At 40.7% G+C, this 27829-nt stretch overlaps 1 protein-coding gene and 2 long non-coding RNA genes across 4 annotated transcripts in view; 2 read left to right on the forward strand and 1 right to left on the reverse strand.

Annotated features, from left to right (window-relative positions):
- ttn.2 (titin, tandem duplicate 2) overlaps nucleotides 1-27829 on the forward strand; it is a 253622-nt gene that overhangs the window by 60047 nt on the left and 165746 nt on the right. Inside the window, exons 45-73 of the mRNA XM_044365366.1 lie at nucleotides 868-4686; nucleotides 5452-5730; nucleotides 6054-6617; nucleotides 6843-7124; nucleotides 7231-7509; nucleotides 7588-7869; nucleotides 7983-8261; nucleotides 8584-8871; nucleotides 8969-9247; nucleotides 9358-9639; nucleotides 9838-10116; nucleotides 10821-11099; nucleotides 11775-12053; nucleotides 12146-12433; nucleotides 12541-12819; nucleotides 13632-13913; nucleotides 14232-14510; nucleotides 14600-14878; nucleotides 14984-15262; nucleotides 15347-15634; nucleotides 15724-16002; nucleotides 16350-16631; nucleotides 18120-18398; nucleotides 18494-18775; nucleotides 18874-19152; nucleotides 19599-19886; nucleotides 21414-21692; nucleotides 22700-22981; nucleotides 27224-27502. Of these exons, the coding sequence (XP_044221301.1) occupies nucleotides 868-4686; nucleotides 5452-5730; nucleotides 6054-6617; nucleotides 6843-7124; nucleotides 7231-7509; nucleotides 7588-7869; nucleotides 7983-8261; nucleotides 8584-8871; nucleotides 8969-9247; nucleotides 9358-9639; nucleotides 9838-10116; nucleotides 10821-11099; nucleotides 11775-12053; nucleotides 12146-12433; nucleotides 12541-12819; nucleotides 13632-13913; nucleotides 14232-14510; nucleotides 14600-14878; nucleotides 14984-15262; nucleotides 15347-15634; nucleotides 15724-16002; nucleotides 16350-16631; nucleotides 18120-18398; nucleotides 18494-18775; nucleotides 18874-19152; nucleotides 19599-19886; nucleotides 21414-21692; nucleotides 22700-22981; nucleotides 27224-27502 (11973 nt within the window). The remainder of the gene's footprint in view (nucleotides 1-867; nucleotides 4687-5451; nucleotides 5731-6053; nucleotides 6618-6842; nucleotides 7125-7230; nucleotides 7510-7587; nucleotides 7870-7982; nucleotides 8262-8583; nucleotides 8872-8968; nucleotides 9248-9357; nucleotides 9640-9837; nucleotides 10117-10820; nucleotides 11100-11774; nucleotides 12054-12145; nucleotides 12434-12540; nucleotides 12820-13631; nucleotides 13914-14231; nucleotides 14511-14599; nucleotides 14879-14983; nucleotides 15263-15346; nucleotides 15635-15723; nucleotides 16003-16349; nucleotides 16632-18119; nucleotides 18399-18493; nucleotides 18776-18873; nucleotides 19153-19598; nucleotides 19887-21413; nucleotides 21693-22699; nucleotides 22982-27223; nucleotides 27503-27829) is intronic.
- LOC122991939 lies at nucleotides 164-24827 on the reverse strand. 2 transcript variants are annotated; one of them, XR_006405949.1, is made up of 3 exons: nucleotides 23873-24827; nucleotides 11473-11476; nucleotides 164-174 (listed from the first exon to the last, which is right to left on the reverse strand). It is a non-coding gene; the product is annotated as an uncharacterized LOC122991939 (long non-coding RNA). The 2 variants fall into 2 exon arrangements; XR_006405948.1 differs by lacking the exons at nucleotides 164-174; nucleotides 11473-11476 and adding exons at nucleotides 13060-13071; nucleotides 22854-22858.
- LOC122991937 lies at nucleotides 24974-25869 on the forward strand. Its single transcript, XR_006405946.1, has 2 exons — nucleotides 24974-25486; nucleotides 25598-25869. It is a non-coding gene; the product is annotated as an uncharacterized LOC122991937 (long non-coding RNA).

Genomic DNA, 27829 nt, shown 5'->3' on the forward strand with positions numbered 1-27829 from the left:
ATAAGAAAAAAAGACAATAAATCTGACCAGCCATTCAATGGAGAGATTGAATATTGACAGTTTTTTGATACTTGGTTCTATGGACACATGTAATTAAGTCTGAACCAAACGTATTTTTGAGGCTGGATACCAACTCATGTTGTCTACATTTATTATGACACAATTTGTCACTGTCTGATTAAATTTCCTGGCTGCTGACCTTTTCCCTTAGCTCCATATTGGCAAAAGAAATAGGCCTAACTTTTTTGCAATTTTTGAATATATAAGATATAAAAAATATTCCGATATATAACCAGATAAACAAACTACTTGCTTCAGGTGAGAATAAGTCAAAGAATCATCTATTCCTTTAGGGAAAAAAATGTTTTTAGTTATGTTCTTTGGATTGGTGTTTGGGTCATTCTCTTGATTTTTGGCAAATTAGAGGTTCTTATATCTCTTATATATATATATATATATGGATGTGTGTACATATATATATATATATATATATATATATATATATATATATATATATATATATATATATATATATATCTTAATTAACAACAATAATTAGGGTATTTTCTGAATATTAATTAGGAATGAGCAGGTTGTCATTCGTAATAACTGTGAAATGAATGTCACATCTAAACCAATATTCAAATATGCCTTTGACTTTAATGAGTACCAAATTTCCAAGAGATTTTGCTGCTTTCACCTACAGAGGAACAGTACTACTTTATTTAGTCAGATAATTGATTGAAAAAAATTCTATGACTATTAGATTTATAAGAACTTCTGTAGACAAGGACAACCATAATATTTTCTGTTACGGATTAATTGTTAAAATCATAGCTTTTCTGTTGTGGATATGTTTTCTGACAGAGCGTTGTACCATCACCACTGTGGAGGAACAAGAGGAAACCTACTACACTGGTGTCCAATTACCACAGAAAACAAAAACACTTGAACTCAAGCCAGAGTCCAAACGTTACTCTTCCACTTTAGAGAAGAAAAAAGAAAAACCAGTTTTCCTCACCCAGCTCTCCCCAGCAGCTGTGTCTACTGGGGAGACAGCCAAGTTTACCGTCAAAGTGTCTGGCTTGCCAAAGCCAACTGTTCAATGGTCTCACAATGGAAAAGTAATAAAGAACTCCTCTATATACAAGCTGATAGAGGAGAAGGAGGAGTACTCATTAGTGATCACCCATGTCACATCTGAGTATGAGGGCGAGTACTCTTGCACTGCCACCAACAGATTTGGTCAGACAACTTGCACCACATACCTGGAGGTGAAAAAGTCTGATGTTAGCCAGGCAGAGAAATGGGTTGAGAAAATGTTTAAGGTCACAGGTCACCCTCCTACTTTCACTGTTCAGATCCAACCTGTGAGGTGCTCAGAAGGAGGAGAGGTTTCTTTTAATTACAAAGCTAGTGGTGATCCAAATCCTGATGTGAAGTGGTTCAAGGGGGCTTTTCAGATTCAGCCCAGTAGAAACTGTATCATTATAGCCAACCCAGATGGATCTGGCTTCATCAATATTAAGAGTGTCAAACAGGAAGATAGTGGCTTGTATACATGTAAGGCTTCCAACCAGTTTGGGGAGGCATCTTGTAGTGCTGAGCTTGTTGTGTTTAGGGAATCAGTTTCCGTGTCTCGCAAACAGGAACAGCTGAAAGTGGTTCAGAAGAAAGGTTATAAGGTTTCAATGACAGAACAGGCAACAGAGTCTCGCTTGTACCAGGTCAGCCTCCCTGGCCAGGACAGAGCTGGTTCTGATCAGATGGTTTACACCATCGGCACTGAAGACCGGCAGATAATTCCTAGTGAGCAAGTGGGCTCCCTTAGAGAATTAGATATCTCTGCTGCCACGATTCATTGCGAGCAGCTGACCCACCAGGCAGCAGTGCTTCAGTCGCATGAGGTAGAGGAGAGGGTATCTGTGGTTCCGACCCACCCACCTCAGATTTCAGCTGTTCCTGCTAAACAGCTTCACATGGCAGCATTTACGTCCTCTGTTGAAGAGAGTCAGGACCTCACGGAGCAGCACTGCGATCGTATTCAGAGCCCTGAGGTCATTGAGCTCCAGGCGGCTAGGGAAAAGAGGTCAAAGTTGATGTCAGCTGTAGCTGAGGAGCTGACCCCACTTTCTAATGTTAGCACAGAGCCTCTGGCTGACCGAAAAGCTACTTCTGTCAAGCCCACTTCAGAACCTAAACACCTAGTCAGTGGACATCAAGTTGAGTCACCACTGTCCATCCTGAAAGAGCAATCTCAGGATATCCCCAAACTACATGAGGAGAAGAGTTACAAGGTTAAGGAGGGTGTTAAGATTTTATACTCAGCCCAGTCTGCAGAGAAACGGGTGCTTGCAGAGGGCCACACCACTGAACTAGCAACAGCAGATTCTGCTGTGAAGTCTTCTGTTGGTAAACAACAGTACTGTCCTGTCTTGGCCTCAGTCAGCATGTCTAAACAGACTCTTTCCAAGGAGACTGAGTTCTCCATGCAGAGACCCACTGAAGAGACAGCCCATGTCTGTAAGGATAAAATGATGAAGTCAGTTCTAACTACTGAAGAGAAGCAAATACTGCAGGCTGAGCCCACTCATCAGCTGCCAAGTTTGGACAGTGCCATGTCCATTCAGTCACAAGTAGAAGGAGAGCAGTTGTTGCACCTGCAGGTTATCACAGACCAGGACCTCCTTCCATCTGAGACCAGATTTACCTGTGAGAAACCAGCACCAGAGCAAGCAGGCACCAGGAAGAGTCCCACTCTACTGCACACTGTTAGCCAGGATGAGCAGAGGACGGTAGTTTGTGAGAACACATCAGAGTTTGAGGCCAAAGCTAGCACCATGACCATCCAGCCCCAAACAGAGGCTCCTACTCTGCTGCATCTCCAGTCAACCCAATCTGTGGAAGCGCAATCCAAAGAAGGTATTCTTGTAATTCAGAAGCCTGACCAGCAGGTGGCGGCACAGAAACAGGAAAAGACTAGGAGTCATGCAGCCATATCTGAGGAGAGAAGGGAGCTCACAGCAGATTATCACTCAGAACTGGCTTTGTCCGTGACTGGAGTTCAGTCTCAGCTTCGAACTGAACCCAGAACTCAAAACATCCTCCAGCTCTCCTTTCAGCCCATGCAGCTGCCAAAAGAGACACCAGTTACCACTGACGTCAAGCAGCAGAGAGCTCTGGTGCAGAAGGAGGATCGCTGGAACGTGATGCATGTTACTAGTGTGGAAGATAATCAGGCCTTAGAGGAAGGTCACACTGAGAGTCTTACAGCGGTGGATAAGTTCACCTGCCAGACGGCTGTAGAGCCAAAGGTTCCCACCGAGCCAATCCAGATTGAGGAGAAGGAGATCTCCACTGAGAGTAGTGTCCTTCTAGAGGCAGCAGAACAGGACTTTGCTGTTCAAATCCAGGAGGGCCAGTCAGTCAGGCAGTCAATATTGATGGATGAGAAGCGAGTGCTGATGGGTGAACTCTCTCAGGAGATCACCAAGTCTGAGTCCACAAAAGTTGTCGTCACCAAACAGCCTAAACTGTCCCTTATGGCATCAGAATCAATAGACAGCACAGCTCTTCCCAAAGAGATGACATTTGTGATGCAGATCCCTAAACCATCCAGTGTAAATATACGGCATCAGCTCAGAGATGCTCTTCAGTCTGCCGTAGCCAGTGACCAGCCAGTGTTACTGGCTGATGTTGTAGGAAGGTTACAGCCTGTAGAGGTACAGGAAGTCAAGGTTCAGAGAGAGCCTAAGCGTGCCATGTTTACATACCTGATCACAACAACAGGTGCACCCATAGAGATTACGCTGGCTTTTGAGGGTGAATACCCTCAGACAGCTGACCTTAGGACTGAACTCCAGGCAGCTTTCCACTCTATAGTGTACCAGGAATCCCATGTTCTTGCTTCAGAACAGCCGGGCACTATGCAGTTAGACAAACCTCAGAGGGTGCAGGTCACCTCGGCCCACTCTAAGCAAATGCTATCATCCATGGTCGAGACAGTGAAGGTAGAAGAGAGTGCAGTGGATTTCACTGCTGTTAAATCTCAGGCTGCTGCACTCAAAACAGAGTCTAAAAGGGCAGTTGAATGGGCTGCAGGTGAGCAACAGGTTGTGGTGCAGGAATCCAAGGCAGCAAAGATGGAACAGTCCATCTCATCCCAGACCAAAATTTCCACCGAGGTTCACACATCTTTTGAGCAGTCAGTGCAGGTGTCAAGGCAGGAGGTGAGGTCAATAATGGTGAAAAGCCAGGAAAAAGATGTAGGAGCAGCTACTTTCACCACTGCCCTGCCTCCTACCACGGTCCCCTCTGAGCAGGCTGTGGATGTCAGCATCCAGAAGGAGCACAGGGAGGAGATCTTTAAAGGGGAGATCACAGTATCCAGGCCAGACCAGAGAGAATACCCTGTAATAGTCACCTCCCTCCAAGACTTATCCATCGAAGAAGATAGTAAAGTTACCTTTAGTACCACCATTAAGTACGTCACAAAGGTAAACTGGTTTTTCAATGGGCAATTGGTAAAATCTGGCAAAGAGATCAAGTGTTCCAAAGACCACGACACATACACATTGGTTATCAACAAAGTTGTCAAGGAGAGGAATGAAGGAGAATATGTTTGTGAGGCTGAGAATGAAGCCGGCAGGACTACAACATCTTCAAGACTCACTGTGGTCTCAAAAGGTTTGATAACAGGAAAAATCAATGTATCATTCCTTCATTCATCCATTTTCTCTGAGAATGACTAATAATTCACACAAACAGGTCCATACAAGACCTTTCTCCTCACATAGAATTATTCATTTTTCACTTTGGTCTCTTGGTTCATTTCATAGCTCAGCATGAGCACCTCTACCAGGGCAATGGATGGTACTAACTCACTGTGTCTTCCTTGTTCCACATCATTGTTTGGTCAGTAATTGCCAAAAGACCAGAACTGTCACAGCCATGCAAGTTTTGCTCAAGGCTCTTTAACTGATAAGCATCTTGCTATAATGGTTGTCATGATTCTGGCCTTCAAGCAACTTTCATGGTCTTTCCATGCTCATTTAAGCATGCCAGTGGCAACAGGTCCCTTTGTTTTAAACCCATGGTCTGTCACATTCCTCCAGGTCCATTCTCTCCACATCTCCAATGTATCTCTGCATGCTTTCGGGGCTTCAACTTGACATTGCCTCATCTTTCACAAACTCTTTGTTTCTCCTTTTAGCCTGAACCCTTGCCCCATGACAATCACATTCAATGATAGCATCTTCTTTCGGGCAGCTTTGGGGCTTGTGTTCTGGCTATTTTTTTCCCTCCTCAGTCACTCCTGAATTGCCTTCTACCATTGCTGTACATTCCACCATTCCTATTCCTGTCTTTTTTTTTTTTACATAGATTACATAACATAGTTTCACAGACACAATTGCTAACATTTACCTTTTCATTTCTCTACGTGTGCCTCAGTGCCACCTGTCTTTAGGCAGAAAATCACCCCTCTGGATATAAACATTGGTAGCCAAGCCAAGTTTGAATGTGAGATCGAAGATGCTCCAAGTGTGACCTTCAAATGGTACAAGTCTGATATTGAGATCAGACAGAGTGAGAAGTACCGGATCCTAAGCCGCCCCACCAGTTCCTCTCTGGAACTCCTGAACCCGGTCAAAGCTGACAGCGGTGAATATACCTGCAAGGCTTCAAACCAGCACGGCACTGACAGCTGCTCTGCCTCACTTGTTGTTACCGGTAAGACCCAACTGGGACCTTTTTAAATTATCGCTTTACTTATGTGTGTGTTTGAGAGAGAGAGAGAATTATATACATATTTGCTTTGTGTCTCATCCCGTATCATTATGGTGCAGTGTGGAAGTGATGACGTTTTTATAAAATGGATCTGTTGTCACCTTTGGCAAGATGTAATGATGTTGAGGATCAAATTTTGTCATGTTTAAATCCAAATCGTTCACCAAGTTGAGATTGCACAGGTTCGTTTACTTTTGATTGTGGTGTATTTTTCCACTTTTTAAAATCTTAAAAACTTTTTTGTATGTCCTACCTGCTCTCCATAGAAATGTACCCACCGGTATTTGTATCAAAACCAGACCCAATGACTTTATACATGGGAAAACAAGCTGTGTTCCAGTGCTCACTTACTGGATCCTCACCCATGGAAGTTGTCTGGCACAAGAACAACATAGCCATCTCTTCCACAGGGAACTATGTCATGAAATGTGAAAAGAACAAGTATTCCCTTCACATTAAAAGTCTTGAGCTAACTGACCAGGGAGTGTACCTATGCAAGGCCTCCAACAGAGTCGGCACTGCTACCTTTACCACAGAGCTCAAGGTTATCAACAAGCCCAACTTTGTTAAGACCATTGAGTCAGCATCAGCTGCTGTCAATAACCCGCTGAGGCTGGAGTGCCAGGTGGACGAGGATACTGGTGTGACTGTCACCTGGACAAGGGATGGCAAAAAAGTCCACCAGAGCATGGAGTGTAAACTGTCCTTTGAGGACAAGATGGCTGTTCTTGACATACCCAAGTCCAAACAGAAGGACTCTGGGAAATATGTTTGCACAGCCACAAATGAGGCTGGGAGCTCATCCTGTGAGACTGTGGTAACGGTTCAAGGTAAGATCTTACAGACGATCTTTCCGTTAGCATTGATGAAAACTTCTCTTGAAATGAGCTGGTGGATTATTGCTGAAGACTGTTTTCAGTCAACTGCATGCTGATGCTAACACTATGCACCGCTGTCTTGCCTTTTCTTTTGCACTCTACTGTCTTGGTTATTGTGTTGTTTTTTTCTCTGTGTGCATTTGAAATTCTTGGTGTTGAATTAAACACTCCTTTCAGAGCCCCCTACCTTTGTCAAGAAAATGGAACCAAAGATTACATGGAAACAAGGAATAGCTGCACGCTTACAGTGCACTGTTAAAGGAACGCCTGAACTTCGCATCCACTGGTTCTGGAATGAGAGAGAGCTTAGCAATGGAGAAAAGTATAAAATCTCTTTCAAGACTGGAGTTGCCACTTTGGAGATAGTAAATCTTCTGGTCACAGACAGTGGGAGTTACACCTGTGAGGTGTCAAATAATGCAGGCAGCGAGAGCTGCAACACCCTTATAGCTGTTAAAGGTTTGTCAAAGAAATCTTGCTCTCTACACTACCTTACACTCAACGTTCATTTCAGAAAACTTCTGGTATTAATTGCATACGCTTTACTTGCCCTTTTGACAAACAGATCCACCATCCATTAGAAAAGAACTGCAGAATGTAGAGGTGGTGAAGGGAACAGCAGCTCAGCTGGAGTGTAACATCACAGGAACCGCTCCTTTTGAAATCAGCTGGTTAAAAAATAAGAAAGTTATCACCAGTGATCAGAAATATAAAATAATCTCCCAAGAATCCTTGTCAAGGCTGGAGATCCAGACCTTTGAAAGTGCCGATGTTGGAGATTATCAGTGTGTCATTTCCAATGATGTGGGGAAAGTCACCACTAAGGCGCTTGCTAAACTTAAAGGTTAGTAAAAGAGTGTTATTGACTGAGGTTTAATCATGTGATTCAAAGTCCGTTTTTAATTCATAATGTGTTTTGTAGAACCGCCAACCTTCTCAAAGAGGGTTGAGAGTGCTACAGCAGTGTTGGGAAATACAGTGAAACTACAGGGAACCATTAAGGGCTCAGCCCCCATCACTATTAAATGGATGAAAGACTCTGAAATACTGAGAGATGATGATCCAAATATCAAGATGGTGTTTGAGAACAACATTGCTAGCTTGTCTATAACAGCAGTCACCATCAGCCATGGTGGCAAGTATTCATGCCAAGCTGAGAATGAGGCTGGGCAAAAAAAATGTGAAGCCACCTTGACTGTGCAAGGTCAGATGAAATCTTTGATGAAGAGATACATTTTAACTCTTATGTAGTGTTCTATAGATGTTTGTGTTGGAATTCATATATCTTAATAACTATTGGATGTTATCTTATCCCAGAACCTGCCAGAATCATAGAACCTGCAGAGTCTATTAGTGTGACTGCAGGGGATTCAGCCACATTGGAGTGCACAATTTCTGGAAGTCCAGACCTCAAAGTGAAATGGTTTAAAGATGGGAAAGAGATGATCAGTGGCCGCAAATATAAGATGACTCTGAAGGAAAATATTGCCACCATGAAGATTCTTACGGCAGAAAAAGGAGACACTTCAGACTACAAGATGGAAGTGTCAAATAAAGTTGGAAAAGACCAGTGCACATGCTCAGTCACTGTCTTAGGTTAGCTCCTGATCTCTGCTTCTTTAACATTTAATGAGTTTTTTCAGTTTTGAAAAGGTTGAAAATATGACAAGCAGAAAATATGAAAATCTGTCGTTACTGATTTTTTTCTAACTAAAAGGAAACATACACTGTCTTCACACGCTTTGGTCATGGTACTTACACTAGGCTAACATCTTGTAACTTAAACATTGTAATAGACTTAACTGTAAATGAAGTGTGGAGTTTTATTTGCCTTTGGATATGAGCTGAGTGACTGACATTTTTAAATACAGTGTGAAACTGTATCAATAAATGAGATGTTTTTTCTTCATACAACCAGATCGGATAATGCCTCCAACTTTCACAAAGTCCCTGAAAAGAGTTGATGGTAACATTGGTAATGATGTCTCCATGGATTGTAAAGTGTCTGGGTCCCAACCCATGACCATAGCTTGGTTCAAAGACGACCAGGAAATCACGTCTGGGACCAAATTCCAGCCTGAATTCAAAGACAGCTCTGCTACACTGAGAATAATTTGTCTGGAGAAGGCTGACTCTGGAGTTTACAAATGCAGAGCCACCAATTCAGCCGGCTTTAAAGAAACCAGTGGCACACTCTATGTCAAAGGTTATGAATGCTTGGCCTATGATGTGCTTCTGTTTGTTGTGTCTACTGATTTCATGCTAACATGAAATGCACATTTTGTCTTATTAATTGCCTCCAGAGCCCCCAGTGTTCACGGTGAAACCAGACAATCAGGATGTCATACCTGGAACCACTGTTTCCTTTAGAGCAGCCTTCACTGGAACAGCTCCATTGGCTGTTAAGTGGTTCAGAGAGGAAAAAGAGATTTTAACCGGTGGCACATGTTTCATAAAGAAAGATGCCTCTTCAAGCTCTTTGGAGCTTCACTCTGTGAAACCCAGTGACTCCGCTAAGTACACATGCCAAGTATCCAATGATGCTGGGAAGGTGGATTGCATTACAGTCCTCTTTGTGAAAGGTGCCCGTCTTCAGTACTGTTTGCAGCTGCATGAAAATGTCTTGACATTCTTTATGTCTTTTGATACTAATGACTTCTGTCTGCTAATGATTGTTAACCTCTTCTCTCAGAACCTCCCATGTTTGTGAGAAAGCTTGAGGCAACCAAACTCGTCACCAGCAGCAACTCCGTCAGGCTGGAGTGCAAAGTGACAGGCAGCCCCGTCATCAGTTTTAAGTGGTTCAAGGATGAGATGGAAATCAGTTCCAGTCCAAAATACACAATGGCCTTGACTGACTTAGTGGCATCTTTGGAAATAGTCAACTGTTCTGTAGAGGATAGTGGAAATTATGTCTGTCTGGCGTCCAGCGAGGCTGGTAGTGACCGCTGCAGCAGTACAGTTACAGTCAAAGGTTGGTTTAGTTACGGTTCACAGATGCCTTTCCTTGTGCTGGAACTGTACCTGCTTTTTCTTGTTTTCAGTTTTCAGTGATTTATCTTACTTTCAATTTTGGTGAATTAAGACTTTTATAGTGACACTGAAGACATTTTGTTATTTATTTCAAATGAGTCCAGTGTAATGTGCTGACGCCTTCATTGTCTTCTTCTAGAGCCACCAGTGTTTGTGCGTAGCTTGGAGCCCAAAGACGTGGTGAAAGGTTCTGAGATGATGCTGGAGGGCCAGGTCTCTGGTTCTGCCCCTTTCACTGTGTCGTTTTATAAAAACACAAAGCTGATTAGGAATGATAAGAGACACAGAATCACTGTGAAAGACGAGCTAGTATCCCTGCAGGTGCTGGCGGTCGAAGCAGGAGATGTCGGCATGTATCAGTGTACTGTTGAGAATGAAGTGGGGAGGGCTTCCTGTGATTGTCAAGTAACACTAAAAGGTTGGTGGAAAGTATGAATTAAAAGTGTTAATTTATCTTTTAAACAACATAAACCTATATTTTAAATCTGTACCATACTTACAGCATATTTGAATAGCCTTGCAAAGCAAGCACATAGTTCCCTCTTTGCTCATTCTGGTCAGTCATTTGCTGAAGATGGAAGTTATTTCTATTTGCATTCACAGAGGTTGCAACATGAAGTTAAGTTAGCTTTATTTATTGTATATAGCCCAAAATTAAAAGTAAATGTACAGCATACAGCACCATCAATGCTTAGACCATAGACTTGTATTAGAAAAATATCCTAAAAAATCCCTTAAACAGGAATCAGAGTGTTGTGCATTTATAAAAGGTAGACAGCAGTACATTTTAATCTCTGACACCATTAATCTTTACTTCAAATGGAAAAAACAGAGAGTCACCTCAAGAAATGTTAGATTTCTCCTAAAGTTATTAAATTTTTACATCACTCAGCTACTGAGTCAGGTGTCATTTTAGAGTATACAACACACTAGTTTAAATTATTCACATCACCATCCAAACATGCCATAGTTCTCTGATTTGTACAAAACGTGTCAGACTTAGTTGATTCTCAGTGGATGGCCTTCAGACTTAAATCCTGTAGCAAAGACTGAAGTCTGGCTTTGTTAGCCTGATATTTGCAAGAGATTTCAATAACATTCCTGTAAAATTTTTCCTTGTAGAACCCCCATCATTTGTGCAAAAGCTGGAGAAACTCAGCTCCTTGGTAGGCAGTGAGGTTTCTCTGCGGTGCACTCTGAAGGGTTCAGAGCCCATGACTGTGTGTTGGCTGAAAGATAACCACGAGCTCAAAGAGACTGAGAACATTCAGCTAACATATGAGAACAAGACTGCTCTGCTGCATATTGCCAACTTGCAGAACAAACACGGTGGCAAATACTCTTGCCAGGCACAGAATCAAGCTGGGAGCCAGACGTGCTCTGCTGTGTTGACAGTCAAAGGTTGGTTGGGATACTCCAGAACTTGCATTTGAAACCAAACTCTGTCTTTACCCTAATTTGAATCTTTGTAATGGTGCATTCAGGCAATTTTTATCAACTCACTAAGTCAAACATCAGTAAGTTTACTAGCAGGAAGTTTTCCTCCAATTCCTACTTTGAGAACATACACACAGCAAGCTTCAATGTAAATCTGTCAAAATTAAAACACGTCGCACAACTCCTCTCCAGCACACCATGTTTTATTCACCAAACTTTTTTATCTTGCCTTCATCATGGTGGTACCACCTAATGTTTTTGGCTATCTTGGCTATCTTGTTGTGCAAAGTGTTAATTTAAAAATGGGGCAGTAGTTCTAGCACTTCAAGTCCCCAACACAACTATCAGTTCTTGCCATTTAACTTCCATGAGTGTCAGAAAGCCTGCATGTAGTGATGTGTCCAGGCTGCTAACAAGAACAAACAATGGACTTTATCTTTGCCTTCCTTTATTTACATCCTGCAGGGAATTTTTCATTGATGGATTAATTTTTCACATGATCATTTTATGACTTTACAAGTTGATAAGTACTACGTGCACTACCTTTAGTCTGTTACTGACTTCAGTTCTTGGTTCATCACTGTGTTGTAGTGTATCAAGACTGAGATTCTTTACTGACTGTTGTGTTTGACGTCTCAGAGCCAGCTAAAGTGACAGAGGAGGCCAAGTCTATCAGTGTGACACAGGGGGATCCAGCCACGCTGGAGGCCAGGTTCTCAGGCACTAAACCGCTGAAAGCTCGATGGCTAAAGGCTGGAAAGGAGCTGACCTCAGGCCAGAGATGTAAAGTACAGAGCACAGACACCAGCTCTGTGCTCAAGATTATTAAAACTGAGAAAAGTGATGGTGGTGAATACATTTTTGAGGTTTCAAACGATGTCGGAAATAGCTCTTGTGAGGCTACACTCACCATTCTCGGTCAGTTCCTAATGCATGCCCTTGAACTTAAAATTTGTTTTGTTCACTTGAACACTGCTTCTCACCTGTTTTTCTTTTTTTATCAATGTTAGATCAAATAATTCCACCGTCTTTTACAAGAAAACTGAAGCAGACGGAAGGTATAAAAGGATCATTTGCTCATCAGGAGTGTCTTGTATCTGGCTCCCTGCCAATAACCATACAATGGTACAAAGATGAGAAAGAGATCCGTACTGACAATAAACACAAATGCACATTCTTTGAGAATGTTGCTTTCCTGGAAATATCTGATCTTGTTAGTAAAGACAGTGGCAGCTATACCTGCATTGCTACAAACAAAGCGGGAAATGCCCAGTGCTCTGGGATCTTGTTTGTGAAAGGTTTGAATACTTTTTATAGACTTTGTCGGTAGTTAGATGTATCATTAAACAAGTAAAAGGATCTTTGCTTTGTGTGTAGCCATTTATGTTTTTTTTTCTTCTTACAGAACCACCATGCATTCTTGAAATGCCTGAATCCATGAATGTTTTGCCTGGCTCAAAGGTCCTTTTTAATGTCCTAGTCTCTGGCACGCCACCACTGACCATCAAATGGTTTAAAAACAAGAAAGAGATTTCATCTAGTGCCGACTGCTCTGTGATCAAAGACAACACCTCAAGCTCACTGGAGCTCTTCTTTGCCAAAACCTCAGATTCTGGAGACTATGTCTGTGAAATTCAGAATGATGTCGGCTCTACTTCATGCCAGGCAACACTATTTGTCAAAGGTTATCAGTCTTTATGTGAAACCGTCCATGTGATCTTATGGGCATTTTGAATTTAGAATATGAATATGTTTCTTTCCTTTGATCTTACATTGATTCTCCACTTTTGCTTTTCAGTTGAAACTTGGTAATGTTTTTATTCTGAACTTGCTTACTTAAAACACAACACTTTGTGCCTCTCTTTTTGGAGAGCATCTTCATAGCCAGGACAAGTCCAAAACTACTTGAAATGTTCAGGAAAGCTTTTGTGCTTTGCTGTGCTGGAAAAGTCAGTCAAAGTGAAGGTGCAATAAAGACTGATGGAAACAGATTTTTATTATTGATAATACAGTTTCAGGACTAGAAAGGCAAAGTGAGAGGAGCCGTGCTCCTAAAGTATGTTTTCCCATTTCTTCAAATTATCTCCTCAATCTTAGCGGACATAGAAACACAGGACTCTCTTGGATAATGTAACAATCCTGAAATCCCCCTTCTCTTGCTTCACAAATCTATTATGTTTGGCAGTGTACATTTCATGCCTCACCAAAAAGCTAAAAAACAAAAAAAGAGTTGGAATGAAGAAACAGCAACAGTATGCCATATTAAGTTGGGAAGCAGCAGTTAAATGTGATGATGTTCCCATAATTACAGTCTCCCTTGATTATGTCATCTTGTTTCGCCTGTCCAGAATATTCATCAACAGTTGATAGAAACAAACTGATTCACAAAATTTTGCAACTTTTGGGCAGAAGCATACACATAATCAACTTTATAGAGGAAGTTTTCCCTTTACCATCTATCTGATGGTTACATCTATCGTTTTATTTGTTCCTTAGAGCCTCCAAAGTTCACACAGACCCCGGCCCGTGTGTCTGTGGTCCGTCCTGGCCAGAGTAAAGTGTTTGAGTGCCAGGTGACTGGCACGCCTGAAATAGACATCTACTGGTTCAAGGAAGGCTCTGAGATCAGTCCCAGTGATCGGTACAAGGTGGCCTATGTTAACTCTGTGGCCACTCTGGAGGTCTGTGCAGCTGACACTAAAGACAGTGGGCTTTACTACTGTGAGGCTCGCAATGAGGCTGGCAGTGAGAGCTGCAGCATGGAGCTCAAGGTCAAAGGTTAGTCATGTGAGATGACATGGGGCTTATTGTCTAGAAGTTTTAAAAATGTAATCTTGGAAGCAAACACTGAGGAGGTTACCTCTTCTTGATTGTTGGCCATTCTGCTTGAAAGAATTGTATTTCCATTGTTACAGTTGATCATTTTAATGTTAAGTTCTTTAAATGAAAAGATTATTTCAATTTGGGACCCACCAAATAAAAAACTGTATCTTCCATGCCCTAGCTGGTCTAACTTTGATTGCTTATTGGACCATAAACAAACTTGCCTCACATATACAGAAAATGAAAGTCTGTTTTTTTTTCTCTCAATATCAGAACCACCATCATTTGTTAGAGAGCTGGGTGCAGCTGATGTTGTGAAGGGCTCCAGTGCCTGTTTTGACTGTCAGGTCGCTGGGACGGCACCATTTGAGATAACATGGCACAAAGACGCGAAGGAGATCAAACCCAGTGCTAAACATGGCTTCTCTCAGAAGAATGGCACTATGGGTCTAGAGGTGCACAAATGTGACTCTGTAGATGTTGGTGAATACCAGTGTACTGTTGCTAACGAGGTGGGAAGCTGTACTTGTAAGACTACACTAAACCTCAAAGGTTGGTCTGATCAAAATCCATATTTCCATATGTCTTTTGAGGTGATAACTGACTGCTTACATTAACATTTTATTGGGTTTTTCTAATAGAACCACCAACATTTACCAAGAGGATTGAGAACACTGCCACTGTTTTGAGTAAAATGGCAGAGTTTCAGTGTGTTGTGGAGGGTTCTCCCACTCTCTCTGTACGATGGCAAAAAGATGAGAACTGGATTTTGGAGGATCCAAAGATTGAGAGAACATTTGAGAACAATGTGGCCATTCTCAGGATTCCTGCCTGTGAGGCTAGTCACAGTGGGAAATACACCTGTCAGGTGGTAAACGAGGCTGGGCAGGATAAGTGCTTTGCCACCCTCACGGTGCAAGGTATATTATCAGATCTTTGGTTCTTTTAGCATTGAGTCAGCACCATATCCATGGTCCTGTCTTCGTTAGAGACTTACTGACTTAATTCTTTATTCTGTATTTTAGAGCCTCCACAGATCACAGAAAAACCTGAGGTGATAAAAGTGACAGTCGGAGATCCAGTCAGTCTGGACTGTAAGGTGACAGGTTCACCTGAGCTCAAAGTGAAATGGATGAAAGATGGCAGGGAGCTTCATTCCATCAGGCAGCACAAGCTGAGCTTTGAGAACAACATCAGCAGCCTAAAGATTCAGTCCGCTCAGAGAGAGGACGAAGGAGAGTATGTCTTTGAGGTGGCAAACCACATCAGTAGCTGCAAATGCAAAGTCAAAGTGATCATACTAGGTTGGTGTTAAAAATATAAAACTTGTCTGGTACATAGTGAAATGCTAACACAGTCTAATTATGTTATTATGCATTTGGTAACAGATCAAGTAATTCCCCCAAGCTTCATCAAACCCCTGGTAGACATGCAAGAGATCCTGGGCTCCTTTGTTCAGATCTATTGCAAAATATCTGGTTCCCTCCCCATCTCTGTGGAATGGCAGAAAGACGGAACCAAAATCTCTAGCGGTGTAAAACACAAACTCATCCAGCAGGACAATTCTGTGTCCATTGAAATTGAACAGCTAGAGAGATCTGACGCAGGATCCTACTTTTGCAAACTGACCAACGCAGCAGGAAGTTGTGAGTGCAGTGGATCCCTTATGGTCAAAGGTCAGATAGTGCTCTTCAATGTGATTGGTCATTTAATCCTAAATCAAAGGTGAGTATCTCTTTAACCTGGTCCATCTTGTTGTCTTCAGAACCTCCCAGCTTTGTGACTCTACCTGAGTCCCAGGCGGCTCTACCCAACACCACTGTACGCTTCAAATGCACATTTAAGGGAACTCCTCCTTTCACCGTCAAATGGTTCAAGGACGATACAGAACTCATGACTGGGCCCACCTGTTTCATGGGGCTGGAAGGGCTATCTTGCTTCTTAGAGCTCTATTCAGTGGGTGTCACCCAGAGTGGAGTTTACTCTTGCCAACTCAGCAACGATGCTGGCTCTGTACACTGTAGTGCAGACTTGACAGTCAAAGGTTGGATATACATCTTTTAAATCACCTCTTGAGTGACTGTATTCATCTCACATCTACCTCGCTGGCCAAAACTTGTGATTCTCTGACAAGTTTTCCCAGCTTCACAGCACTTTAATCATCATTATTTGAAGTTTTTTCACTTCTTCAGCTGTTCATTATGAATGTTTTGTTGCCTTTGTGTTGCACTTGCATTCTACTCAGCGATCCTGTCTCTTCTATTAACCCATCATTGTCAGCTCATCTCATCAGCTTATCTCATCTGCTCACCTCATTCCCGTCTTAACCTCCAAGCCTAAGTGCTTCTGCATGCTTCCACCAACTAACATGTCTGTATTTTGGTTTTACAGAACCACCTGAATTTGTCCTGAAACTCCCTGGTACTAAGTTTGTGAAGCAGGGTGAGCCACTCCGCCTGGAGTGCAAAGTCAGTGGGACAGCCCCTCTGAAAGTGACCTGGTACAAACAGGACACCAAGGTCACAGACGGGGGCAACTACAGGACATCATTTGTTGACTCAGTCGCAGTCCTAGAACTGCTCTCTGCCAGCTTTGAGGATGATGGAGTTTACACCTGTGAAGCTCAGAATGATGCTGGCAGTGTCAGCTGCAGCACCACACTTACTGTTAAAGGTCAGCCTCTCACTGACTTCTTGTTCATTTATTGTTCATGATCTGACTTTCTGGTGCACTGGCTGTTCAGTGTGTTGTTGTTGTTGAAAGTTTCTTAAGTGACACAGAAACTGTATAACTTAAAGCTGTTATCCGTAACATCCACATCTGGTATGGTGAAATATCATTGAAAGCTCCTCTACGATTGCTCAAGATTCTTTTCTTTCTCTGCTATCGAGAATCAGCTTGTCGGGTTGCACCTGTCTTTTTGGGAATGCAAATAAAGCTGTTATTAACAGAACAGCACACTGGTAGCTACATATAGCACATACAGTGTCACGCTTTACATACTGGAACCTTTTCATCTTTTGCAAATTCACGCAATACACAATCTTCCACAACATCTTAAGCATCTGAGCTGTTGTTTCAGCCCTCCAGATCTAATCCACTATATTTGTTGTAGTCCCAACAAGATTCCACAGGTCTGCCATCTTAGCTGTAGTTCAAACAAATGTCACAAGTCTGAAGCTGTAGTTCTATCATCCGTCACAACAACTTTGCCATCTCAGCTAAACGTTCACAAGTCCGCCATCTGGAATTTATTTTTGCTATCCTTTCACAAGAATTCCGCCATCTTAACTGTAGTTCCAAGAAATTTCCACATTTATTCCAATATCCTAGTTATAGTTCAAATTCTGCAACAATTTTCATTTTCATCTTATCTGTAGTTCCAACAAACTTCCACAGCTTCTGTATCTTAACTGTACTTCCCTAAACCTGCTATAATCTTGGTATTAGTTCCAACAATCATCCACAATAATTTTGAACAGTATGTCAACATGTCAACATGTTACATCTGCTCTGTCTTATCTCTAGTTCCAACATATTTTCTCATTTTCTTCACCATCTTAGTTGTAGTTCTAACAAAATTCCACAAGTCCTCTTCCAGAACAACTCAAGTATTTTTACTTTATTTTCAACAAATTTCTCAACAACTCTACCATGTTAGTTGTACCTCCCATCACAAGTCCACCATCTGAACTGTAGTCCCAACACACTTTCACAGAAATTACACCAATAAACTTTTTATTCTTTTTAATTATTTGTTTGCACATGAAAAAAAATCTAAAACATTTTATGATTTGATATGCAAGCAAAGACATTCACACACTTTTACCCACATATACTCAGCTATACATGAAATTAAAGTAAACAAATGATTGTCCAGAAAAGGTAACAAGCTAAAGGCTTACACTAAGGCTTCTCCTAAAAACAGAAGACAAGATGAACAGAATTACATCAGCTTTAGTTCCATAAACCTGCCACAATAACTGTCATTTTAGCAGTAGTTACAATAATCTTCCACAGTAAATCCACCATCTTAACCGTGGACCTCAAGCGTAGAGGGTGACATCGTGTGAAAAGTTACAGGTTTCAGCTTTAAGATTTTCCCCATGGACTCTTTTTTCTCGAGTATGCCTCTTAAACAGTTTCCTGATCTTTTTGTAGACGCCCCATCTTTTGTCAAAGTACCTCAGCCTGTTGAAGGGCTGAAGGGTAAGGACGTGAGTCTGTACTGTGAGATGAGTGGTACAGCTCCGTTCCAGATCACCTGGTTCAAAGACAGGAAGCCTCTGATGGAGAGCAGGAAGTATAAGATGGTGAGCGAGGGCAGCTCGGCTACGCTGCATGTCATTGGGATAGAGCCCTCAGATGCCGGCGAATACGAGTGCAAAGTATCAAACAGTGTAGGAAGTGACACCTGCCAGACATCAGTTAAACTCAGAGGTCAGTAGAATTTGCGATAGTCTCAAATGAAAATCATAAGTATTAGATTTTCAAATTACTTTGTCACCTTGCTGACGTTTTTTTCCTCTCTTCAGAGCCGCCGTCGTTTGTGGAGAAACTGTCAAACATGACAGTGATACTGGGAGAGGAGGTGACCCTTGTGGCCACTGTTAAAGGCTCTGAACCCATTACTGTGTCCTGGGTTCAAGACAAGGATCACATTCTCAGGGACGGTGACAACAGGAAAATCACCTTTGAGAACAACCAGGTCGCACTTAAAGTCTTTAAGGCTGATGCAACCACGGCAGGCAAATACACCTGCCAACTCAGAAACGATGCTGGGAGTGTGGAGTGTTTCGCTAACTTGACTGTTCTAGGTTTGTAAACATATAATTCTCTCTTTCTCTTGCAGTTTTTCCCTTGCAGGTTTCACTAAAAACATTTTTTTCTGCTTCCTCTCTGTTTCTGATTCCAGAACCTGCAAAGATAGTGGATAAGCCTGATGCTCTGAGCGTGACAGCAGGCGATATTGCTGCTCTAGAGGTCAAAGTGTGTGGAACCCCAGAGTTGAAACCTAGGTGGTTCAAGGATGGTGTTGAACTGGCCTCTGGGAGGAAATACCAAATCTCATTTTCTCAGATGATTTCCAGCCTGAATGTGCTCTCTGCTGAGAAAAAGGACTCTGGAGAGTACACATTTGAGGTTATGAACGAGGTCGGGAAGGACCTGAGTAAAATTAATCTCACTGTTTTAGGTTGGTGTCTTCTTCCTACTTGTAGTTTGATGTCTAGGGCTGGGTATAGTTTCAAAATTTTCTAATATTGCCAAGATAATGCCTGACATTTGGTATGAATACCAAAACAGTAACCTAAACTTTTTCTTTCATTCCTGACTTTGAGAAATATAAATATTCTTCTACAAACCCTTTTCTTAATTTAACAAAAGAAGCTGACCCTCTCAATTGTTAAAATACAGGTAACCATACAAGAATTTAAATAACAAACTTTCTAATCAAAGAATAAGTTAACATAACCAGAAAGTTGATGTCAGCTTTTTGTTATTTGGCAATTTTTGTTACTTGGTGTGACACCTTTCTGTCAGTGCCAAAAAAGCATTGCGGTTTGATACCCAGCCCCACTGATGACAGTGCCATTATATTTGTATTTTTCCTGATGCACCTCATCTTTCCTTCCCTAACAGATAAAATCATACCTCCAACATTCTTAAGGAAGTTAAAGGATTGTAACACAGTTGTTGGACAAGCTGGAGAGATGGAATGCAAAGTGTCCGGCTCCCAACCTTTTACTATCTCATGGTACCATGATGGGGAGGAGATACAGAGCGGGCCAAATTATGAGATTTCATTCAGTGACAACAGCTGCACACTGAAGGTGCCAAAGCTGAAACTATCTGACTCTGGAGTGTATAAATGTAAGGCTGTCAACAAGGCAGGATCCAGTGAAACCACAGCCTCATTGGTTGTAAAAGGTCAGTAAATCCAGACAGAAAGAGATTACATTACTTGTTCATTTAACTATTAAGTCCTGGCCAAAATTGGCGCTTTTGTGCTATTTGATGATTTACAACATTACACAATGATAATAACAAAAATATAACAAAACATCATATAAGTAATCATTCCTAAATCTTGTATAATGCCCATTTTCCCATTTTTCTTCCAGTTGTGTGTCTTGTAGTCTCAGCACGTGTCTGTTTTTCCTTTAAGACTTCTTCAACAATGACCAGCACTGGCCTTTTTGGGGGGGTGCCACCTTCCCCCAATTTCTTGTGAAAGCTGTTTTTACTTGCCGTTAACAGTATTTTAACCTAGTGTCTGTCGCTTCCTGTCACACTTTCTTTGAGGAAGTTAGAGATATACTACAATACAACTCCTTATAACAGTATTACCTAGTATTGGTTATAACACTTTACATATGACTTTTCTGACATTTCCAGAAAATATGTGAGTGATGTACATCAAATGACCCACACTGTACATGAAATGACGCACTCTTCATCATCTCTGGCGTCTATCTAACTGCTTACTTTTCATCTTTGTTGTAATAAAGAAACAAATCAGATATTTAAGAAAAATTCCCTTTAGATCCACGGGTAGATGTGTTTTGGAACCTCTGTGAGGTTTTTGGTGACACTGGCAGCAAGAATGGACTTGTAACCACGAAAAAATTTAAAGAAATGGTTCAAAATTTTTGAAACTACATGTAGCATTAATCTTAGATACAAGTAGTACCCACACACTGAATCAGAGCTCCCTTTTCTTTATTTGTGATACCCACAGGAATGAAATGAGGCATATACAGTATATAGTAACATGACCAGTGACTCTACAATCATCAATCATAATAAATACAATGGTCTCGATGCAAATTGTACACATATTTTCAACAAATAAGTCACAAAAATATACAATGAATAGAAATATCAAACACTCATTTCATGTAAATGGTAGTAATGGGTTGGGTGCAAGAGGTTAACAAGACACTAGGGGGCAACAAGAATCATTAGATAACATATATAGTGTATCCAATATAGAATGAATAGAAATAGACTAACAGGAATATCAGAAGCCATGTATGCATATAGATCCTAGAAGAAATAAGACAGGAGAAAAATGTTTATACACCTGCCTGGACTAGGACCATATGTGAAACAAATGTATAGTCTGGGCTCTAATGATTGGATAACCTATAAGAAGGGTTTAATATCAAAATCCTCATTTAAGCCTTGGGGGGACAAGGTGTTGAGAGAGTAGATCCAATAGGTTTCCCGTTGCAAAAGCTTCTTATTGCGATCACCCCCTCTAGGTGTTTTTTTTTTTGACTTTTTCATGGGTCAATTATCTCAATGTGCTCACATTATGACCAGCCATGAGCTGCTTGGGAAGTAGTATCAATCCTCTGATCTAACCCTCTGCAAGGAAATTAATATAATATATTAATATAATACATTCAGATTCCACCATGTTAATTTCTGTTACTGTCTGTTTGTATCTAGAGCCTCCATCTTTCGTGGTGCCACCACAGCCAGTGGAAGCAATGCCAAACTCTAATGTGACTTTCTCAGCCATGGTGAAAGGCAGTGCTCCCCTCAAACTGAAATGGTTCAGAGGAACCAAGGAGATCCAGTCTGGACAGGGCTGTGATTTCTCCCTGAAGGATAACAAAGTGATTCTGGAGCTTTTCAATGTGGACAGAAGCCACGCTGGAGAGTACACTTGCCAGATCATTAATGATGCAGGAAAGGAAAGCTGCCCAGTTAACCTGACGGTCAAAGGTCAGTCTGACATCAAAGTATATTTGCCTTTTATTATCACATAAGTTAAGTGAAATTTCTATAAACTGTAGCTAGCTGTTGATATGTTCCTGCCTGATGAAGGGTAAGTAAATGTCAGCAGTGGAAAAAGTATGTAGATAATGATAATGTAGCTTGTGGAGGTTGAGCTAATTTAACCACTTTATTTAATGTTGGGTAGTTAAATTTTTGAAAATGCATCGTATTTTTTGATCATATGTTTTGCATGTACAGTTTTACATTGTCAAATAAATGTAGTAGGTTAAAAAGTACTTCAAAATTTAACTTCTTGAGTGGGCAATGTGCTTAGTTACGTTCCACCATTGGCCACTGGTCACCACGGTAGCAAAGAATTGCAATCTGATTGGCTTTCAGAAAAGCTCAGTGCTAATGCAGCTTCCCAATCAGCTTCTGAGCTAAGGCAAATAAAAATGTGTTCCAAGGTTGACAATGACATGACTGACTCAACCTGATCCAGGTATTCCTTACAAGGAACCCACTTCAGTCACTCAAGTGTTCATAAAATTTGTTACAGAAAGTCAATTCAAAACACAAGAGACAGGAGCTAAAACAGCCTGTTTCAGACAGAGTTTGAACTGAGGGGCTGCATAAAAGGCCAGTAGAAGATAAATAAGGAGTTTTTAACTGGAAATCATGCAAATATATTCCAGTAGAGCCCCAGAATATAAATATAGAGCTGGAAATGTGCAGAATATGTCCTCTTAGAAGTCATCATGTAGAATCAAAAATGGTGCCTGAGATGGCTCTGTAGGACTGTGATATGTAGTATGATGGTTCTGGATCAGGGCTGATCACTGTCTAGTGGCCATTGTATAAGAGTGAAAATCACAGTTTGAAATATCAGACAACATTGATTTTAATAAGTCTTCTTTTGCTAAAATGTGCCAACCTACAGTTAATCTCTGACTGTATTTTCCCTTTCCTCACTCTAATGCAAACTAAATATTGTGTCTGATTGTGTCATTTAGAGCCAGCAGCCTTCTCTAAGAAGCTGAAAGACATTTCAGTTGAGAAGGGCAAACCTTTAATGATGGAGTGTACATACACTGGGACGCCTCAGATCACAGTGAGCTGGTACAAAGACGGCCAGCAGATCTTTGCTTCTTACAAATACAACATCACCACAACTGAAAGCTCCTGCATCCTGGAGTGTCTCTGCACTGACGACAAAGAGGCCGCAGGAAAATACTCCTGCGAAGTGTCCAACGATGCTGGAAAGGACACGTGTGAGGCAAATGTGTCCATCCTCGGTCAGTTCACCTGATGTTTGTGACTTTGTAGATGTGATTTAAATGCCAGCTCAGTTTTTTGGAGATTTCACTATTTTTCATACTTAACCAAGACAAACTCATGGATTCTTTTTGTATGTCTCTGCATGTAGTTTAAAGTTAATTCAAGTTAGTTCATTAAGCATAGCTTAACTCAATTACTGGCTATTTATGGGATCAGTAGCACCTCCACTCAAGTCTAAGAAATGGCTCCAAAGATTATGGTTGGTCCAGCTAAAGTACAGGTTGTAATATATGTATTTCTGAAGTTGCTGTTACCAAAAAACAAACAAACAAACAAACTAAAAAAAGATTAAATCAAAGCATGTAGTTCAAGTAGTAGTACTACACAAGTAGTAGTGTAGTAGCAATGTTAATCATTTCTTTGTTGGTCTGTTTGATAGAAGCTCTCTCTGCTGTGTGACGTTAGCTGTTTATATTCAAGTTTTAGGATGACTCAGGCTTTAATATTATTAAAAGAACAAAAAACATAAGATAAATAGATAAATTAAACGAAAAAAACAAAGAAAAAACACAAGATAAATAGACAAATTTATCTTTTGTTTTTAAAATAAAAAAACATAAGATAAAAAATAACCTGAAGGGTAAGAAAAATGTGCAGATTTACAAAAACTGTGCAAAATAGGCTGATACAAATAAATAATATGGATAGAATCTATAATTTATAATCAGCACACATTTAAACCAAGAGGTCCTCATACCGAAATGACAGAATAGGTCTATTTCCAATGACAACATATATGAGTGTTTTCAGTGCCCTCCTCAGGACAGATGGGGACCAGACGACAGGACAAAAGGACAATAGGACCGTGATATGTCGTTTTCCAAAACCATTACAAATCACTGTTAAACAATAATGATGTTTTATGGTGTAACAATGCTGTGCTTAAGGTCTGGATAGGTATAGGCACAAAAACCACTTGGTTAGGGTTAAGAAAAGATTTTGGTTTTGGTTAAAATGATCTCTTGAAACGTGGTAAGTATTTCTTAAGTTACGCAACCGTCGTCAGTAAACACCACGACTAGTTGTTACATTTTAAAAAATGTCCTGATTCATGGTTGGATAATCTAACTATCTAGCCATCTCACCAATCCGCATCCTCCTAATAAGGAAGTAACCCTGAAATGATGTCACCTGAACTGCATCACTCCATCTTCGAGTCATAATTACTACGGCCACTAGATGGTGTAAATGTAACTGTACGTCATTTCTGCAGTCCAGTCGCCAGAATAAAATGCTGGCATTGTATGTTTCTGCAAACCATGAATACGTTGAATCTCGACATTTCAACATGTTTAATATGTTGCATATCAACATTTCTACAATACATATGATAGGGGAAGTGACGAAGTTGATCACATCTATATGAGGTCACTTACATGTTAGGAGGAGGTGGGTTGGTTAGAAAGTTAATTGCATGGCACAAAACCGGGTATTTTTAGCAATATGTCAAGACATTTGCAGCTGTTTTTTCTGGCAACCAAGTGTTTTTTGTGCCTAAACCTAACCAGAGCATTTTCCCATCGTAAAACATAATTACTCAACTATTATTACGCGGCTTTGTTGAATACCCGATTCTGATCGGTCAATTACGCCATTCTACGATCTGTTATTTCCAAGCGGTAAACATCCAGGGCTGAAAAATTAAGCCAGTGCAGAGGTGCCAAAAACTACAGTTCCTCAAATGGCCACTTGAGGCTGCTTCCAAAAGCAGGTCGATCCCCATGTTAAAATGCCTTTACAGCAGAAATAAACATGTTTACAGCTTAGTACAAAAGACGGTTTTGGTCTCCATAGCTAATTGATTTTTTTTTATTAATCAATAATAAAAAATAAAAAAATTAATTATTTATTTATTCATTAACTCATCCATTTATATTTTATTAAGCCGTAAAGTTATGCATAATTAAGGACGTGGTCACTTTGAGTGACAGGCAACCAGGCTTCATTTTGGATTAACCGGGAGTTAGGCGGAGTCAAGCACTGCCAAGATGGCGACAACCGGAGCCACGCACTTTGAACTTCAAAACACTCTTCAGAAACCAATGGGTGACATCACAGTGGCTACGTCCGTATTTTTTACAGTCCATGATTATTTCTGAATAGCGGACCACTGCTATGAATAACTGACCACTGCTATGGACGCAGTTCTGATCATAGACTCGGGAGGACAACGTCCAATTATATCAAGCCGCAGACAGAAGTCCGGTAAAATTACCAACTGTCAATTGATCATGAAACCCTGTGGCAAAAAAAGTTAGTTTTCCGTAACTCCATCATAAAACACCATGGAATATTTTTCTAATATCGATTTTAATATATTTGGAGAGCACGAAACGGAGATAATGTCTGTGACTGGCCTCAGATGTGAGGGCAGCCTGAGGAGCTACTGGACTCCTACTAATACAGAAATGGAAAAGTGGAGCAAGATCCTGTCCTCCAATCGGGCAACGGCAGCAGATCAGGTGAGCACCTCTCCTAGTTGCCTATCTCCATATACTAAGTTGTACAATAAGCAGTAGTGATAATAGTAATATTGTTACCAGTTGTAACATTAGGAAAAATTGTGTTTGCAGGTGTGTCAACTGCAAAGGCCCAGCAAGAGGGAAACATATAGATGAATGAGGACAGAAACGTCAACATCAATATTCCCAAAGAAGTCCCATTCACCTTGTCTCACTTCACCATCAATGGAAATGTTCAATTTAACGTGAATTATAATGCTAAATAGGCTAATCTTAGGAAGGCTACAGAGTTTTCATAGATATGCATGTCGCTATGCACGCAGTTCCAACCATAGAATCTAACAGACTATTTTTTTAGCCGAAGCAATAAAATCATTTTTAAATCAGTATTTTGTGTCAGGTTATTGAATTCTTTAGTAAATAGCTGTGTAATAAGTGGGATAATGTACAGCGAGGAGGTCATTATTGTGAAATGAACCCCAACAGGGTGATGCAGGACATCACCCTGTTGGGTGATGTCATACACTCGTCCTGTACATTATCCCTTATACAACAGCCATTTAATGCTGCGTGAATGACATGTGAAAAGCTTAAAATGCGATCAACATTGAAACATAGAGATTCAACATATCTGTTATGTGTAGAAACGTACAATGCCAACATTTTATTCTGGCAATTGCTTTGCGTTTTAGCCAACCTGAATATTAGACCTCTCTGTCGAGAGAGTAGCTTCACTGCAGATGGGCTTCTGAATACATCTCGAACTTGGACCTAAAAAGTGGGACATTTTGCAGAATGACCTTCAAATAATCTTAAGAAAAGACTCTAAAGAAGAGGTAACAGCATTAATCAGCAAGAACAGGAGATGAAATATCATCTGGATATATTTTTTAAATCAAAACAACTATCTAGCTGTCAACTGCTGATTGCTACCTGCTACTGTTACCAACCCTCAAAAGGAGAAACTGCACTGAGGAAGCTAACAGAAGAGTTATTTTGTGAAGACAAGAACAGAAATTAAGGGGTCCTTGTTGGATTGTATTCTGGTTGTGTTCTTCTGGTATCAGTGCTGGTCAGCTGTCTACATCGAACTGAGACATGTACTTTTCTTTCTAAATGCATTTTAATGCACTGTGCTGCTAATTGCTCATTATTTTCTTGTTTTTCTCTTGGGATTTATATGTTTTTATCATTTTTTTAAAGTGAATTTTTAGATATACAGTATATCTTATATCCTTTCCGTTGTTGTTGCACTGCTGTGGGCTGGAAGGAAAAGCATTTCATTTTTTTGTGTATGCAAATACACAAGAAAATTACATTAAACTAAATCTTGAATCTTGAATCTTGAATCTTGAATCTTGATGCTCTTGTGAGGACGGGCTGATTTAAACTGCATGTATAGACAAAGCCAATGCAACAGGAAGCTAAGGGCTTAAAAAAAGTGAAATTATCTCTTAAAGCTTGTGATGTGCACACAGAGAAAATGACGAAAATCAATGTGGCTAAACCAAAACATGCAGAGAAAAATTGAAGATATATATTAGATAAAGACTTGGATGAGTTTGTAACATGGTGGTAAGAGGGAATAATGACTCTATCCCTAAAAATCTTGTGTTGTGAGAGTGACATTAGGTGGCACCACAGACCAAAGAGTGCAGTTCCTGCTTTGTCCAGCAGATGTCAGGCATCACACAGATGTTAGTCTGAGGTATCTGATATTTGTGTCTGTCACTGCAGAACCGCCATACTTTGTTGAGTCTCTGGAGCCCATGGAGGTGACAGCAGGAGATGCTGTGTGTCTGAAGTGTCAGGTAGCAGGTACACCTGAGATCAAGGTGTCCTGGTTCAAGGCTGACGGCAAAGTCAGGTCCAGCCCTACCTGTAAGTTAGAGTACTCGAAGGGCGTTGCCTGTCTGAAGCTCAGCAAAGCCACCAAGGCCGACATCGGCGAGTATTCCTGCAAGGCGGAGAACAAGATCGGCTCCGCTTCCTCCACCTGCAGACTCAATGTGCTAGGTGATCATCTCCAAACTTCTTCTCTACATCTGTGTGCATTTCTTTTCTCTTTGACTCAAGACATGCAAATAAATAATGTGAATCTTCATCATCATATTTGTGAAATAACTTCTACGTTCGACACAAAGCATTTTGAATTATTTGTGAATGTTTTATTATTTGTAGTGTAATAAAATACTCGTATTTAGTGGTAGTAAACCCACAATTAATTCATAGAGCACACTCTCTTTTCTTTCTTCTCTTTTCTTTCTTTCTCTTCTTTTCTTTCTTTCTCTTCTTTTCTTTCTTTCTTTTGCTCTTTCATTCTTTTTTCTTTCTTTCTTGTTC

Source organism: Thunnus albacares, chromosome 11, assembly GCF_914725855.1.
Source record: "Thunnus albacares chromosome 11, fThuAlb1.1, whole genome shotgun sequence".
Lineage (NCBI taxonomy): Eukaryota > Metazoa > Chordata > Actinopteri > Scombriformes > Scombridae > Thunnus > Thunnus albacares.